The 18,196-nt window shown below is 36.8% G+C and overlaps 1 protein-coding gene across 3 annotated transcripts in view; it reads right to left on the bottom strand.

Annotated features, from left to right (window-relative positions):
* Positions 1-18,196, bottom strand: part of LOC123537554 (CWF19-like protein 1) — a 281,916-nt gene that overhangs the window by 116,592 nt on the left and 147,128 nt on the right. For all 3 annotated transcript variants that reach the window (XM_053529211.1, XM_053529213.1, XM_053529212.1), the window contains one exon: positions 4,529-4,657. In XM_053529211.1, coding sequence (XP_053385186.1) covers positions 4,529-4,657 — 129 coding nt within the window. The remainder of the gene's footprint in view (positions 1-4,528; positions 4,658-18,196) is intronic.

Below are 18,196 nucleotides of genomic sequence, written 5' to 3'. Positions count from 1 at the left end.
TGAATAAAATTTGTATTAATTTTGTGATTTGTAAATAGTAGCTGTTGATTTTTTTTTTTAATTTAATAAAAAGTACAAAAAAAAAATAAAACAGTAAACAAGAGGGTCATGATGACCCTGGATCGCTCACCTGAGTAATATGAGCTACATGTTTCAATTTTGACCCCGGGGGGTCATGATTTGAACAAATTTTGTAGAGGTCCACTAGGCAATGCTACATGTTAAATATCTAAGCTCTAGGCCTTCTGGTTTATTTTTAGAAATTTTTTGAAGATTTTCCTATGTAAAATCAAGTGACCCCTGGGGCGGGGTCAATTTTGACCCAGGGGTTCATGATTTGGACAAAAGAATGTAGAGGTTCACTAGGTAATGCTACATGTGAAATATCTAAGCTCTATGCCTTCTGGTTTATTTTTAGAAAATTTTTGAAGATTTTCCTAAATATCTAAGCTCTAGGTCTTCTGGTTTTTGAGAAGAAGGTTTTTAATATTTTCCTATGTAAAATCAAGTGACCCCTGGGGCAGGGTCAATTTTGATCCTGGGGTCATGATTTGAACAAATTTTGTAGAGGTCCACTAGGCAATGATGCATGTGAAATATCTAAGCTCTACGCCTTCTGGTTTATTTTTAGAAAATTTTTGAAGATTTTCCTATGTAAAATCAAGTGACCCCTGGGGTCATGATTTGAACAATTTTAGTTGAGGTCCACTAGGCAATGCTACATGTCAAATATCTAAGCTCTAAGGCTTCTGGTTTTTGAGAAGAAGATTTTTTAAGATTTTCCTATATAAAATAAAGTGACCCCTGGGGCAGGGTCAATTTTGATCCCAGGGTCATGATTTGAACAAACTTGGTAGAGGTCCACTATGCAATGCTTCACACCAAATATCTAAGCTCTAGGGCTACTGGTTTTTGAGAAGAAGTTTTTCCTTTCGGTTGCCATGGCAACCAGAGTTCTGCATGGAATTCAATTCTTTGAACAATTTTGAAAGGGGGCCACCCAAGGATCATTCCTGTGAAGTTTGGTGTAATTCTGCCCAGTGGTTTTCAAGAAGAAATTTTTTTTACAAATTGTTGACGGACGACGCACGACAGACATCAAGCGGTCACAATAGCTCACCTTGTCACTTCGTGACAGGTGAGCTAACAAATCAAGGAAGTGTTAAATGTAAATTTTTTATATTAATGGGAGATATTGTTTAGTCATGTATATAGACAAATATTTCAACTATAATGTATATAATACAATTTCATTTACAGTAATATATTTTATGTGTTTAATATATAATTATGAATGTATTGCAAGTGTTGTACATAATCAGAATTTAATTGTGCATAAATAATGTCAGTGTAAGATGTGATAAAATGGAAAACAAGAGCTGTCACAGGAGACAGCGCGCTCGACTATTTCGATGCTGGATAGTGAAACTGGGCACATCTGAGGAAACTAGAGCTGTCACTGGAGTGTTTAATGACTCCAATAGTCTGAGTCTATGCCAAAAATATCAACTTAAAGTAATAAGAGAGGTAAAGATAAAATGTATCAAAACACTATATAAGTATATCCTAAGCAAAAAGGGGCATAATTCATTAAATATTGGTGCCAGAGTTATGCAGCTTGTGTCATATAGTGTGGGTGATGATGCTGAACAACTATTTTAAGTTTGAATCAAATCCATTCAGTAATAACAGAGATAGAGTGAAAGTGCATCAAAACTTTGACATAAAATTCTAAGTAAAAAGGGGGAATAATTAATGAAAAATTGGTGCCAGAGTTATGCACCTTGCGTCATATGGTGTGGGTGATGATGTTGAACAACTATTTTAAGTTTGAATCAAATCCATTCAGTAATAACAGAGACAGAGTGAAAGTGCATCAAAACTTTAACCTAAAATTCTAAGTAAAAAGGGAAATAATTCATGAAAAATTGGTCCCAGAGTTATGCACCTTGTGTCATATGATAAGGGTAATGATGCTGAACAACTATTTTAAGTTTGAATCAGATCCATTCAGTAATAACAGAGATAGAGTGAAAGTGCATAAAACTTTAACCTGAAATTCTAAGTAAAAAGGGGAATAATTCATGAAAAAGAGTTATGCAGCTTGTGTCATATGATGTGGGTGATGATGCTGAACAACTATTTTAAGTTTGAATCAAATCCATTCAGTAATAACAGAGGTAGAGTGAAAGTGCACCAAAACTTTAACCTGAAATTCTAAGTAAAAAGGGGGAATAATTCATGAAAAAATGGTGCCAGAGTTATGCACCTTGTGTCATATGATGTGGGTGATGATGTTGAACAACTATTTTAAGTTTGAATCAAATCCATTCAGTAATAACGGAGATAGAGTGAAAGTGCATCAAAACTTTAACCTGAAAATCTAAGTGAAAAGGGGGATAATTCATGAAATATTGGTGCCAGAGTTATGGCCCTTATGTCAGATGATGTGGATGATGATGAGGAATAAGTATTTCAAGTTTGAATCAAATCCATCAAGTAATTACAGAGATAAGTTGAAAAAAGAGAAAGTGCACCAAAACTTTAACCAAGGTGGGGACGCGGAAAGACGCCGACGCCAACGCTGGGGCGAGTAGGATAGCTCTCCTTATACTTCGTATAGTCGAGCTAATAAAGCAATAAAAAAGGAATTCTGATCTGAGGAAATCAGCAAATATCAACTAAGTGTCAATGACTGGAAATTATTAGTGTTAATTGAGTGGGGATTAAATAGACATACTCCCCACTAAGATCTTAGCAAGTGTCATCTTCTGTAAGTTTATTTAATTATCTCCCATCCTGTGCATGTGTTGTTATGTTTTTTGCATGGCCTTTGTTACTTTGAATAGTTTTAAGTGACACACCCCATCATTTTTATGTGAATAACTGGCAAAATATTATCATAGGCAAATATCTCTGTTCAGACAGGCTTATCACATCAAACATATCTATGTTCCCAGTAGGTATAGGTTTCCAGTGGAGTACTGATTGGAAAAGGGTTAATACCGCCAAAATCTCCAGTTTCAACAATATGTTTTACAAATTTTGATGATACGAAGACAGTTTAGCAGCAATTGGCAGTACCTGACATTGAAGTTTATGGTGAAATTACCTCTTATTTAAATCATTTCATAAAAAAGTTGTTTCGTTTCGTCAAAGCAGTCTAACATAGACGATCTACTTTCGATTTCGAAAACTACAAGAAAATACAATTTAATGTTTCGCCGATTGCTTATTTCTCGAAAAATAAGAAATAAAATCATTTTTAAAATCAGTTGTAATTAAACAAACCAGTAAGAGCTTCTTCTCTCGATAATTTTTTCCGCTTACTGACTGCAAAATTCAACCCATGTGTCATCATGAATGGGTAACGGTTTCATTTTTTTGCGACCTGAATCCTAAGCAAATTATCCGAACCATTCTAAATTCCAGAAAGGTTATGATTTAGAACGAAGTTATAGATGTTTGCATTTTCGCCACTCACGATTTTGCATCATTTTTATCTGGCCAATCTTCGTAGTATTTTTTCGGTAAACCGAAGTCTGTATTTTCAAACGCAAAGTCGTAGAAGCGTTGTTATAAACAGGTCACGTGTGTTTGCCGACAAGTGCCCAGAATGTAGTTAGGATTCATCCGCGAAGTCTCGCGGAAGAATTAACGTACTGCACATATCTTATTCGGGTCATTTAAAATGAAGCTGTCATAATTTAATTTCATCGATGTGGTAAACTCTTTGATAAAGAGACATTCCAATGCTTTCAGAGGTACCCGACTCAATAAAATACTAGCAGTATGTTCTGGAACTATATTTTGTCTTTTGCTGGATGTTACGCAAGCTTGGCAAGCCTGCGCAATTCATGAAATGCACAGCGCAATAAACTTGTTATTTGCGCAATGATTTTAAAGATTATTTTTTGAAACGGACAGGGTAACAAATGGATAATTTGGCTAATAAGTTAATATGCAGTTTTTATTTGAATTTGTGAACATCATATTTGCTATTTTCTGACAAAAGGGCATAAAATTAGTCACCATAATCATATGCGCAAATGTATTACCAAATCCCGCAGAATCGTTATGCGTGTTTATGCTTAATGAGTTACCGCGGAAGAAAATATGTGGCTTTATTCGAGTATTGCACAATTACACTTAATGAATTTGACAGATTACATCGTATATTGGTCATAGCAAATGGGATTGACATAACTGAACTTCATCGGATCAATGAACTCTTTGAAATTAAAGACAATCTAATGGAACTACATCAATTCGCTGTGTTGTGAGGCCATTTAATGTGAATGAGAAATCGGGCGATAGCAAGGACTCGTCAAACACTTTCAGCATTTAGCCGACTCAAAAATGGCCGACAGACGATTGCCGCTTCGATAAAAAAAGAACATTTTATGACAGTTTAAACCACTCATATCGAAAGGAAACAAAACCTTGATGAAGGTATATTAATTTTGGAGAGTATACTGGAAACCAAACTGTCTATGGATGGACAAAACAATACAAGCAAAGCACAAACCTGTCTTTCAGCCTGAACTGATACAGAGGAGTTTTCCTTATATGGGCATTCTGTGACATCCAGTGGTTGTGAAACAAGTTCTGCAGCATCCATCTGTGACATAGGCATCATACTAAATGCATACAGATACTGAAATTAAAATCGAGAAAATGAATGACAGAATCTAAGATGATGGACATATTTAACTGCATTAATACATCTAGAACTGAGATTTCATTTTTGGGGCTGAACATATTTCCACTGATAAAAGCTACTAGTTACAAGAATTACGATAAGAAATATCATCAAGATATGTGCACTTCTGTTCATTTTCCAACATTAGGTCAAAATTTTACATCTTCACTTTTTGTTGAATTGCTTTTAATCGAGTATTTCCTATTCTGAAAATTTATATAGATAAAGTAAACAAGAGTGCCAAAGTGGCTCTCCTGAAATTGACTATTTGACCTTGAATAAATGTATGACACACTGAATCATAAAGGTAGCAACTGTGTTTATCATAAACAAGAGGGTCATGATGACCCTGGATCGCTCTCCTGAGAAATATGAGCTACATGTTTCAAATGTCAAACTGATGCTAAAATATTAAGAAAGTAGGCCAGTAGGTCACATATATGGTCACTTAAAGTCAGTTTTATGACCGGAATGCAAAACTGTACAAGTCATCCAAATTTTAAGACTGTATCTTCAAAAACAAGAAAGTAGGTCAGTCTAAGGTCATATTCATGGTCACTGAAATTCAGTTTCAAGATCAGTCTGCAAAACTGTACATGACATCCAAATTTCAAGGCTGCATCTTAAATGAGCCCGCCAGCTGTCAAAAGGACTGGGAGTTGCACATGACACTCCTTGTCTCATTGAGGCAAACATTTATGCCAAATAAAAAAGAGATTGCAAAAAGTTACAATATAAGTTATTAAAAGCAACAACAAAGGGACGTAAATCTTAAAAAAAAAAAAAAAAAAAAATTCTAAATCCACGCAAAAATCCTCACCAGTAGAGATAGGTCGAAATACACCTAAAAATTGGATGTTACATGCATGTTGTATTACAGAAAAGTGGTCTTGATATTTCCCTACGACCAGTAATAAAAAAGTTTCGGAAATAAGCTATTTAAAGTAACAACAAAGGGAAGTAATTCTAGGATCTTGTGCATGACACTCTGTCTCGTGATGATGAACAACTGTGCCAAGTCATTCTTGTAACTGACTTTTGACCTCTAAGTGTGACACTGACCTTAGACTTAGGGACCTGGTTCTTGCGCAGGACACTCCATCTCATGGTGGTGAACATTTGTGTCAAGTTACATCAAAATCCCTCCATGCATGAAGAAGAAATGCTCCGGACAAAGTTGTCATTCTTGTATCCTTTGACCTCTAAGTGTGACCTTGACCTTAGACCTAGGGACCTGGTTCTTGCGCATGACACTCCGTCTCATGATGGTGAACAATTGTGCCAAGTTACATAACAAGAGCTGTCGGAGGACAGCAACGCTCGACTATTCAACAGTCTTGTCAATTGAATTAATACAAAAGTCGAAAAAGGGGCATAATTTTGTAAAAATGGAAAAAAGGGTTATGGAACCTTCACAGTGCTTATCAGCTCATAAAGTGAACAAGTGCGTGAAGTTTCAATCCTTTCCCATAGGTGGATACTGAAATACCAGCTTACATACAAAAACTTAACCAATAACTGCTAAGTTGAAAAAGGGGCATAATTTTGAAAAAAATGCAAAGTAAAGTTATGGGACCTACACAGTGTATGTCAGATCATGACAGTGAACAAGTGTGTGAAGTTTCAATCCATTTTCATTAGTGGGTACTGAGATACCAGCTTACATACAGAACCTTAACCAAGAATTTCTAAGTCGAAAAAGGGGCATAATTTTGTAAAAAAGCAACATACAGTTATGGAACCTGTGCAATGTAGGTCAGTTTATCACAGTGAATAAGTGTGTGAAATTTCTGGTTACTGAGATACCAGCTTACATACAAAACCTTAACCAAGAATTTCTAAGTCGAAAAAGGGGCATAATTTTGTAAAAAAGCAAAATAGAGTTATGAAACCTGTGCAATGTAGGTCAGTTAATCACAGTGAATAAGTGTGTGAAGTTTCAATCCATTCCCACAAGTGGTTACTGAGATACCAGCTTACATACAAAACCTTAACCAAATTGGGACGCCGACGCAGATGCTGATGCCAACGCCGACGCATGGGTGAGTCCAATAGCTCTACTATTCTTTGAATAGTCGAGCTAAAAATCCCTCCATGCATGAAGAAGAAATGCTCCGGACAAAGTCATTTTTGAATTTGACCTTTGACCTGTAAGTGTGACCTTGACCTTTGAGATAAGAACCTGGGGTTTGCGCATGCATGACACTCCATCTCACTGAGGTTAACATTCATGCCAAATATAAACAAGATTGCTCCATGCAGGACAAAGTTATGGTCCGGACAAACAAATCCGGACGGACAGACGCATGGACGGACGCACGCACATACACCGAACAGCCATTTGGACAACTATGTCTTCGCATCCGCAAGCAAGCTCGACAAAAACAAGAAAGTAGGTCAGTAGGTCATATTCATGGTCACTAAAAGTCAATTTTAAGATTGGTGTGCACAACTGTACATGTCATCCAATCTTCAAAAACAAGAAAGTAGGTCAGTAGGTCACATTCAAGGTCACTGAAATTCAGTTTTAAGATCAGTCTGCAAAACTGTACATGTCATCCAAATTTCAAGGCTGTATCTTCAAAAACAAGAAAGTAGGTCAGTAGGTCACATTCCACATGCCCAAGATTCGAACTTGACCTAAAAATCATGAAGGTTAACATTCTGACCAAGTTTCACGAAGATACAGTCATAAATGTGGCCTCTAGAGTGTTAACAAGCTTTTCCATTGATCTCACCTTGATGACCTAGTTTTTGATCCCACCTGACCCAGATTTGAACCTGACCTAAAGATCATCAAGATTAACATTCTGACCAAGTTTTATTAAGATATGGTCATAAATGTGGCCTCTAGAGTGTTAACAAGTTTTTCCTTTGATGGGACCTGGTGACCTAGTTTTTGACCCCGCATGACCCAGATTTGAACTCGACCTTAAGATCATCAAGATTAACATTCTGACCAAGTCTCATAGAGATATTATCAAAACGGACGACGATGACGGACAACGAAGACGAACACAGGGCGATTACAAAAGCTCACCTTGAGCACTTAGTGCTAATTTCAAGATATCTCTACATTTAGCTAATGTGTCCCCCACAAAAGGGAAAAGTGCTCTCATGAAGAAATTTAACAGAGGACATTATAAGAATGCTTACAGACCAAGTCTGATGAAGATCGATCAAGCACTTCATGGGAAGAAGTTGTTTCAATGTGTTTCTATTTTCAGCTCCAGCAGCCACTAAAAAGGGCCAAAAGAACCCATTTAATGGATCGGGAAGTGAACCTTATAATGAAGCTACAGATCAAGTTTGATGAAGATCCATAAATGGGCCAAGCTAAACCATCCCAAATGGGCCTAAGTCACTCACCTGAAGTAAACTTTAACCATCTGACTTTGCTTCTAACTAGGTTTGGTGAAAATCTTTTAAGCTGTTTGTTAAAACGAAAGTTATCTAAAAACAAATTCAATATTTTGTTGTCATGCACCAAAAAACACATAACCATCAGAAGAAATCATTTAAAGGTATTTCTGTTTAAACTCTAGTAGCCCCTAAAAGGACACAAGTGCCCCCATTTGAACAAATTTGACATAAGACCTTATAATGGTTTATTGTTGCTATTTATATATATCCAAATTTTCCTATTGTTCATTAAATTCAAAGGTATATCATTAAATTCAAAGGTATACCACCGGTCAATGCTGCATTAATTTGTGGAGATTAGACAAAGAGTGAAGGTGCAGAAAGGTAAAACTTGAACTTATAATGAAAGTACAGCTTGCATGTTTTTTCAAACCATCTAGAAAATAGATGAGAACAACATTACCAATTTCAAGGTTTTGAAAAAGATGCACATCCAAAATACACACACAAAACATTACATAGAGTACTTATATCAGGGAACTGAAGCAAAATCATCCCAAAATCGCTTAGCGTCAACTTAGCACAACAAGTGACAGTAAAAAATTCATCACTAAAATCCAATGGGATGAAGCTAGCTATGCAGTAATCTTCATGGCAAACTTCAAGAACATATTCCTACAAATGAGGCAACCCAAACCGTTAGTCTGGTGGGACGACATCTTCATGGAGAGAGGAATTGAATTCCTTCGTGCAGGCCCTAAACAGTTCCAATGACTCTATCAAATTCACATCTGATATGGATGATCAAAACACAAAATTTATGTTCTATATATTACAGTCCTAAAAGATTGCCAGTGCACATCAGAAAGCTCCAGTACAGAAACACTATGCCGGATGAGTATGGACAATTTAGCAATCTTACAAATCTATCACGTTTACAGGATTTTCAAAAACAAGTAACACACAATAAAATGTTTGTAATAGACTATTAGGCTGGCGAACTCATTGGCCAGACTACTGTAAGTGTATTAATATTAGCGGAGTACTAATTTTCGCGCTATTAGAGGGAACGGGCATGCGCTAATTCATGTCTAGCGCTAATATTAGACTGAAATGAAAGGCTTTCCTAATAAAAATGTAACAATTATCTATCGATAATACCGTAATTACAATGCAAGAGAACACAGAGATTTACATATTTATTGCGTAAATATGACAATAACTGCATTCCTAACTAATATTCTGCAGAATGTTTCAAATAGAATAATCAAACCTGCTTGAACATTAGTGCAAAAGTCATCTATTATTGTAAATTAAGTTGCATTTATTTTTATCTTCGCCATTGTCCGTAAACATCGTATATAACACCTTCGGAGTAGATCGCCAGTTTGTCTGGTCGCGCTAATTACGAGTGTTACCGTAACATTTACTGCTTTGAAAACCAAGTGTGAATTTGAAATAAACAATAATTATTATCACCATTCTGCACTGTATACATGTACAAAGTGTAAATAAAATATAATTGAGATAATAACATTTATTTAATACTAGTACGAGATTTTTCCACAGTATAAGAAGAAAGAAAAAGAAAACATGCTTTTTATTTAAAAAAAAGACTTAATACATAATTATGCAAACTTTATTAAGTAATATTTTTTTAAAGACAAAAAACGTATATAATTATATAGTCCCGGGCAGAACAGTTTCATACAACAGTCACATTCGGGCCATTCCGTATTTGATTGGAAATTTGTGTTTCAGCTACCGCCAATTGGCTATTTTAGCGCTGCTGATACTGCGCTAATACACGTACGCGCTAATATGTCGAAACTACTCAATTTAAGGTGTTTGCGCTAAAATTTAGCTGCGCTAATATACCGTATTTTCCCGTATTAACGCCCCCGGGGGCGTTACATTTTCCAAAGAGGGGGCGTTTATTTGAGGTAAAAAAATAAAAAATGAAAATTTTTACAAAACTTAAAAACATCATTCAAACTAGCTGTAAAGTGTTTCTGTGTTGTTTAATCCCCCTAAAACGAAATTATTTGGCATCCAATTTAATGCAGTGTGTCTTTTATGCATTTAAATACGGTACCTGGTGTATTCCATGTCTCGCTTTTTGACACGCTCGCGACACTACACATTACGTCATGACCCAAACAGCTGTGTACTCCGATAACATTTTCCTTAGTACATGCGGGTAGCTAATAGTGCAATACACAATGTTCATGGTTTGACACGCTGCTGTGCCTGCTTTTAAATTAAAAGTTCTTAAAACTGCCGAAGAAAAGGGTATATCGTAAACACATTGCTGCAAGTTTGTTTAAAGTCGGCAGGAAGCGTGTGCGCGAGTGGTGTAAAAACAAATCAAAAATGTATTTACTGTTTAACTTTCTGTTACGTACCGTACTTAGTACAAATGTTTTGGACTTACGGTACATGGACTGTTTAAAAGTGTGTTTAATTTTTAATACATTGGACTTTAGTACTGTAAATCACTTATTATGTGGACTTATAAAAATGAGGTAGGTGATTTTTTCCCATTCTTGTTGACTTTTTTTCCCCCTCCAAAATGGGTGGGGGGCGTTAATTAGAGGGGGGGCCTTAATTAGGGAAAATACGGTAAGTACACTTACAGTATTATTACCACAAATCGAAAGCCACAAAGATCAACCAACTGTTGAGACTGACAACATAAAATCATTTCATGTGCAATTCAAATAGTTCTGTCTTGTATATCAGTTTTACCATGGATTTTTTAAAGATTGTTAAACTCACCTGTTTAAAAAAAACAAACAAGAGGGTCATGATGACCCTGAATTGCTCACCTGAGTAATATGAGCAACAAGTTTCAAATGTCAAACTGATGCTAAAATATTAAGAAAGTCAGTAGGTCACATTCATAGTCAATGCAATTCAGTTTTATGATCCGTGTGCAAAACTGTACATGTCATCCAAATTTCAAGGCTGTATCTTAAAAAACTAGAAAGTAGGTCAGCAGGTCAAGGCCACAGTCAAGTGACATCATAATACTTAGGGTCATCAGGTAATTATTATTAAACAGTCTTGGAAATAGGATTAGATAATTTTTCAAGTATTTTTCCTATATAACTCATATAATAATTAAGTGACCACGGGGCGGGGCCTCTTTTAACCCCAGGGGCATAATTTGAACAACTTTGGTAGAGTACTACTAGGCAATGCAACATACCAAATATCAAAAGCCTAGGTCGTGTGGTTTCAGACAAGAAGATTTTTAAAGTTTTTTTCTATATAAGTCTATATAAAACATGGGACCCCCAAGGCAGGGCCTCTTTTCACCCCAGGGGTACAATTTGAACAATTTTGGTTGAGGACCATAAGACAATGCTACAAACAAAATATCAAAGGCTTATGTCATGTGGTTTCAGACAAGAAGATTTTTAAACTTTTTTTCCTATATAAGTCTATGTAAAACTTGGGACCCCCGGGGCGGGGCAATATTTAATCCTAAGGGGATAATTTGAAAAATCTTGGTAGAGGACTGCTAGATGATGCTACATACCAAATATCAAAGCCCTAGGCCTTGTGGTTTTGTACAAGAAGATTTTCAAACTTTTCCCTATATAAGTCAATATAAACTATGTGACCCCCGGAGCGGGGCCATATTTGACCCTAGGGGGATAATTTGAACAATTTTGGTAGAGGACCACTAGATGATGCTACACACCAGATATCAAAGCCCTAGGCCAGCGTTCGACACTAACTTTTTTGCAGGTATCCCGAAGGAATACCTGCTGGGAAATTTAGGAATCCCTGCTGAAATTAGGAGTCCCTGATAACCAAAATGTGGTAAGAACATGAAAAAATAAAATCTAACAAACACAACTGTTACAGTACTACATGTATTTTATTTCCACTTTATTTCCATTTTACATCAATGAAACATTAGCTTGGATGATTTTTGCTGTAAAAGATAATGTCATTTCTGTTCCAAGTCCTCTTCCCCTCACTCACTACTATCGCACTCCTCTACATTTGTTGTAGTTCGTCTAAATGTATGCCGCCTAGTTCATTTCCCCTTATAACCCCTTATTTGTAATCATTTTTTGACATAAAAAAAAATTCCGAAAAGTCTCAAAAAAAAATTCAAAAAAAAAAAAATTTACCGACCTACCTACCCTAATTTTTTGAGCATGATTACCAGATACAAAGATTTTTAGGCCTTATTAATGCAACTCCCACAGACTTTATCTAAAGTAGTATAATTGGTCATAACAGATTTTCTTAAACATTTCTATATTTTAGTTGTTTTATTTTGCACATGCCTAAAAGTGGGTGGGGTTAGTGTTTGCATGCTTTTATTATCAGCAAATTCTTCTAAATAAGAGCAGCTTTGGCAACGTGATCATATTTTCGTAAATGCAGACGTTTTATTGGCTTTTTATTATAGTTTGTACTAGAAAAATCTTGTAAGAAATGATAAAAATGTTTAAAAAATGTCGGTCTAGAAACGAGTGACCAAATACGAAAAACAAAAGTTACAGTTAAATTCTGAAAAAGAAACTGTTTAACTTTATTTTCTCATCATACCAGTTAATTTCTGTCATATTAATTTGTTTTGTCCAAACAAAGCCTCGGCAATGATATTAAATTTGTTATCGACCGTAGGACGCCGCCGCTCATGTAATCGTATTGAGCACACAAAATTAGGTATAAACACGATTATCAAGGCTGCATTGTTATCAATTAACTTGTAAACATTGTTCAATAAACACCTTTGATAATGACAAGGCATATTGTACTGAAATACAAACCGCGAGGATAAGCATGACATTTGGCGGCGTGGCGTGACTAACATCTGTCGGTAGCTAATTAACATACGACGCTGCGCCTACTGCCATATTTCCGCTTGTGCCGGCGAACAATATTGAAATTCACTGGGATTTTGATTGACAGGGGGCAGAACTATCGAACTTGGAAACGCATCTAAGTAAATTTCCGCGAGTCAAGCCAGAGCACTGCCGTAATTTATGCGGGTAAAATACGAGTTATTCTCGATTTTCGCGGGGCAAAACCCGGGAACCATCGGTCAAACTGAACGCCTTAGCATAAAGACCGATGTTTGATGCGAACAAGACCTGGGGAATTTTCATTGTTTAGAATCATATTTTATCTGAAAATACAAGAGTCCCCGACGGAACACCGAAATTGTGAACTTTAGGATCCCTTGCGGATTTTTGGTGTCCTCGGGATCCCGGGACACCGTTAGTGTCGAACGCTGTAGGCCCTGTGGTTTTGGACAAAAAGATTTTTAAAGTTTTTTCTTTCGGTTGCCACGGCAACCAGAGTTCTGCATAGAATTCAATTCTTTGAATAATTTTGAAAGGGGGCCACCCAAGGATCATTCCTGTGAAGTTTTGTGTAATTCTGCCCAGTGGTTTTCAAGAAGAAGATTTTTTTAGAAATTGTTGACGGACGACGGACAGCAAGCGGTCACAAAAGCTCACCTTGTTACTTCGTGACAGGTGAGCTAAAAACATTATTTCAACCATCTTATAATTGTGTTTTCTTTTAAAGACTAGAAATGTGTCACAGACATGGATGCCCCACGCAATATAAGAAAGGTCACAGGCTTGGTACTACTCACATACTAAAAGGACCCTTGGCCCTATTTATTTACAACAAGAGTGCCAGAATGTCACAATATACGCCCATCATAGCATAATACACTAGCACCTGTATTTGCAAATGGAATTTTAATTCTGTGGTTGTGTAGTAATTATTGTCATTCTTTTGTTAAAATTCTAAGTCCACAATAAAAACTCCTTACCAGGTAAAGATACCTTAAAATACACTTAAAATTTGAAAGTAACATCTATGTTGTACCACAGAAAAGTGGTCTTGATTTTTCCCTACGGTCAAGGATTTTATAGTAACAACTAATCTTGAAAAAGAAATTTTTAAAAAAATTAAAATTAAACAAGAGAGTCATGATGACCCTGGATCGCTCACCGGAATAATATGAGCCACATGTTTCAAATGGCAAATTGATGCTAAAATATTAAGAAGGTAGATCAGTAGGTCACATTCATGGTAACTGAAAGTCAGTTTTAAGATCGGTGTGCAAAACTGTACATGTCATCCAAATTTCAAGGCTGTATCTTAAACAAGAGATCACAGAGTGATCTTGGCGCCCACCAATGTGCCATTTTTTAGTGTTCCAAATTTCAAGACTTACTGACTAGCTCAAGGTCAAATTTCATTTCCGTACACAACACAAAAGCTGTAGCTTGAAAAATGTGAAAGTAGGTCACTAGATCAATTTCAAGGACAAAGTTCTTTGTACACAAAACTATGCATGTGCATCAAGTTTGAAGGCTGTAGTTTGAGAAATTTGAAAGTAGGTCACTAGGTCAATCTTAAGGTCAAAGTTTATTTCGGTACACAAAACTATGCAAGTGGTCCAAATTTGAAGGCTGTAGCTTGAAAACTGTGGAAGTAGGTCACTAGGTTAATGTCAAGGTCAAAGTTTGTTTCGGTACACAATCCTATGCATGTGGTCTAAATTTGAAGCCTGTAGCTACAGAAATGTGAAAGTAGGTCACTAGGTCAATCTTAAAGTCAAAGTTCATTTCGGTACACAAAACTATGCAAGTGTTCCAAATTTGAAGGTTGTAGCTCAAGAAATGTGAAAGTAGGTCATTAGGTCAAAATCAAGGTCAAATTTTATTTCGGAACACAGAACTATGCATGTGGTCCAAATTTGAAGCCTGTACCTTCAAGAATGTGAAAGTAGGTCACTAGGTCAATGTAAAGGTCAAAGTTTGTTTCGGTACACAAAACTATGGAGGTGGTCCAAATTTGAAGGCTGTAGCTTGAGAAATGTGAAAGTAGGTCACTAGGTCAAAATCAAGGTCAAATTTCATTTCGGAACACGAAACTATGCATGTGGTCCAAATTTGAAGCCTGTACCTTCAAAAATGTGAAAGTAGGTCACTAGGTCAATGTCAAGGTCAAAGTTCTTTTCAGTGCACAAAACTATGCATGTGGTCCAAATTTGAAGGCTGTAGCTACAGAAATGTGAAAGTAGGTCACTAGGTCAAAATCAAGGTCAACTCATGTCAAAGTTCATCTTGCCACTCAAAACCATACAAATTTGTATGTTGTAGGTTATTGACAAGAAGATTTTAAAAGCTTTTCCCTATATAAGTCTATATGAACCATGTGACCCCCAGGGCGGGGCCATATTTGACCCTAGGGGGATAATTTGAACAAACGTGGTAGAGAACCACTAGATGATGCTACAATACAAATGCCAAAGCCCTAGGCTTTGTGGTTGGGACAAGAAGATTTTCAAAGTTTTTCCCTATATAAGTCTATGTAAACCATGTGACCCCCGGGGCGGGGCCATATTTGACCCTAGGGGGATAATTTGAATGATCTTAGTAGAAGACCACTAGATGATGTCACATACAAAATATCAAAGCCCTAGGCTCTGTGGTTTTGAACAAGACGTTTTTCGAAGTTTTTCCCTATATAAGTCTATACAAACCAAGTGACCCCCAGGGCGGGGCCATATTAGACCCAAGGGAAATAATTTGAATCATCTTGGTAGAGGACCACTAGATGATGCTTCATACCAAATATCAAAGCCCTAGGCTCTGTGGTTTTGGACAAGAAGATTTTCAAAGTTTTTCCCTATATAAATCTATGTAAATTATAGAAATAAACAAAGGGCCATAACTCACTAAAAAATTGTTGAACCAGTCTGATTTTCAGGGGGACACAATAAGGATACCAATACATCATTCTGACAAAGTTTGGTCAAAATCCCCCTAGTAGTTTCTGAGGAGATGCGATAACGAGAAATTGTTAACGGACGGAAGGACTGACGGACGGAAGGACGACGGACCACGGACGCAGAGTGATTTTAACAGCCCACCATCTGATGATGGTGGGCTAAAAACAAGAAAGTAGGTCAGTAGGTCAAGGTCACAGTCAAGTGATCCCTAATCACTTTGGGTCATCAGGTAATTATAATTAAACAGTCTAGGAAATATGATCTGATAATTTTTGAAGTATTTTTTCCTATATAACTCATAATTATAACGAGTGACCCCCAGGGCGGGTCCTCTTTTCACCCCAGGGTCATAATTTGAACAAACTTGTTAGAGATCCACCAGGCAATGCTACATACCAAATATCAAAGGCCTAGGACTTGAACTTTCAGACAAGAAGATCTTTATTTTTTTCCCTATATAAGTCTATGTTAAACTTGGTACCCCAGGGCGGGGCCTCTTTTCACCCTAGGGACATAATTTGAACAAATATGGTAGAGAAACACTAGGAAAGGCAACATACTTAATACCAAAAGCCTAGGCCTTGCATTTTCGGGCAAGAAGATTTTTAAAGTTTTTATCCTGTATAAGTCTATGTAGAACCTGAGACCCCCCGAGGCAGTGCCTCTTTCACCCCAGTGGCATAACTTGAACAATTTTGGAAGAGGACCACAAGGCAATGCTACATACAAAATATCAAAGGCCTAGGTCTTGTGGTTTTAGACAAGAAGATTTTTAAAGTTTTTTATTATATAAGTCTTGTAAAACTTGTGACCCCCGGGCTGGGGCCTCTTTTCACCCCTGGGGCACAATCTGAACAATCTTGATAGAGGACCATAAGATGATGTCACATGCCAAATATCAAGGCTCTACATCTTGTGGTTTTGGACAAGAAGATTTTTTAAGTTTTTCCTTTCGGTTGCCATGGCAACCAGAGTTCTGCATGGAATTCAATTCTTTGAACAATTATGAAAGGGGACCACCCAAGGATCATTCCTGTGAAGTTTCGAGTAATTCTGCCCAGTGGTTTTCAAGAAGAAGAAATTTTTTGAAAATGTTGACGGACGGACGACACACGACGCACGACACACGACGGACATCAAGCGGTCACAAAAGCTCACCCTGAGCCTTTGGCTCAGGTGAGCTAAAAATAAAATAAAATTTCTAAGTCCACACAAAACTCCTTAGGCCAAAGTTCTTTGATTTTATTGTTACTCAGATCCGCCGACCCTATTTTCCGTCATTTTCGAAAAAAATAAAAATTGAAATTTCAAAAATTTCAAAATTATTTTCGGGCGACGATCGATGTTTTGCTGCATTCTGACGATGACGACAACGTCGATATTCGTCAGGGCATTATCCATCAGTGTCATATAGGCGCAATTTCCGCTCAAATGGAAGCGTCTCCCGTACGTAAACAAAACTTGAGTGAAATTTAAGATTGTCTTTGAACGATTTATGCGCGATGGAAAAGCGGAATATTTGGTTTGTGATCTAGCATAGACAATAAAACAACGAAAAACAAGTTCTGTAAAGGTTACGGTCAGTAAAGGTGTCTCAAAATGTTAGAAAAACATAGATTTACCCGACGTAAATAACAACGGCAACATTGAATGTGAATTTGACATGCCTTTGGCAGTTATATATTTACATGAGAATGACGTATAGGAGCAACAAAGTGCTGCCAAAGGAGTCATCCGTTTCAGATTTTAGGGGGGGGGGGGGGGGGGTTTAACCAGGGGGGAAAGGGGCCCAGGCCTGTGATTTGGAGCAAAAACAGCTCGGTGTTTGGGCAAAGGGGAATAAAAAACCTTATGTAAAGTCAGTTTTTGGGGAAAACTGCATAATTTAAAAGATATTTTCTGAGGGAAGGACCCTATTATGAAGGGGATAAAACCCTGTGATATGCTTATGAAGACATAATAATATATATATAATATATATATATATATATATATATATATATATTATATATTATATAATATATATAATATAATATTATATATATAGATATATAATTACAAGTTGCCTGATTGGAGGTATTTATCTATATATTCCATTGCATACGAATCCTTTTCAGGGACCTATCTAGCTACTTATGCTTTCAGTCATTTTCTGGCCATTGAATATAAAATAAAGAGTGGCCCGACTTTGAATCAAGTGCCCCTGACCACTGTGGGATTGAGCCCCACTCAGGTCATCATGTGAAAAAGATATCCAGCTGGCTGACGGAAGGTAGGCCATTCTACCAAGATGCCAATTCTTGCCTGAGATGATGCCCAGAGGAGTACCTGGGGTCTTCCAGCACCAT

The sequence above is a fragment of the Mercenaria mercenaria genome, chromosome 17 (genome assembly GCF_021730395.1).
Source record: "Mercenaria mercenaria strain notata chromosome 17, MADL_Memer_1, whole genome shotgun sequence".
NCBI lineage: Eukaryota > Metazoa > Mollusca > Bivalvia > Venerida > Veneridae > Mercenaria > Mercenaria mercenaria.
The sequence above is the reverse complement of the archived record's forward strand: the minus strand, read 5'-3'. Positions and strand labels throughout refer to the sequence as shown.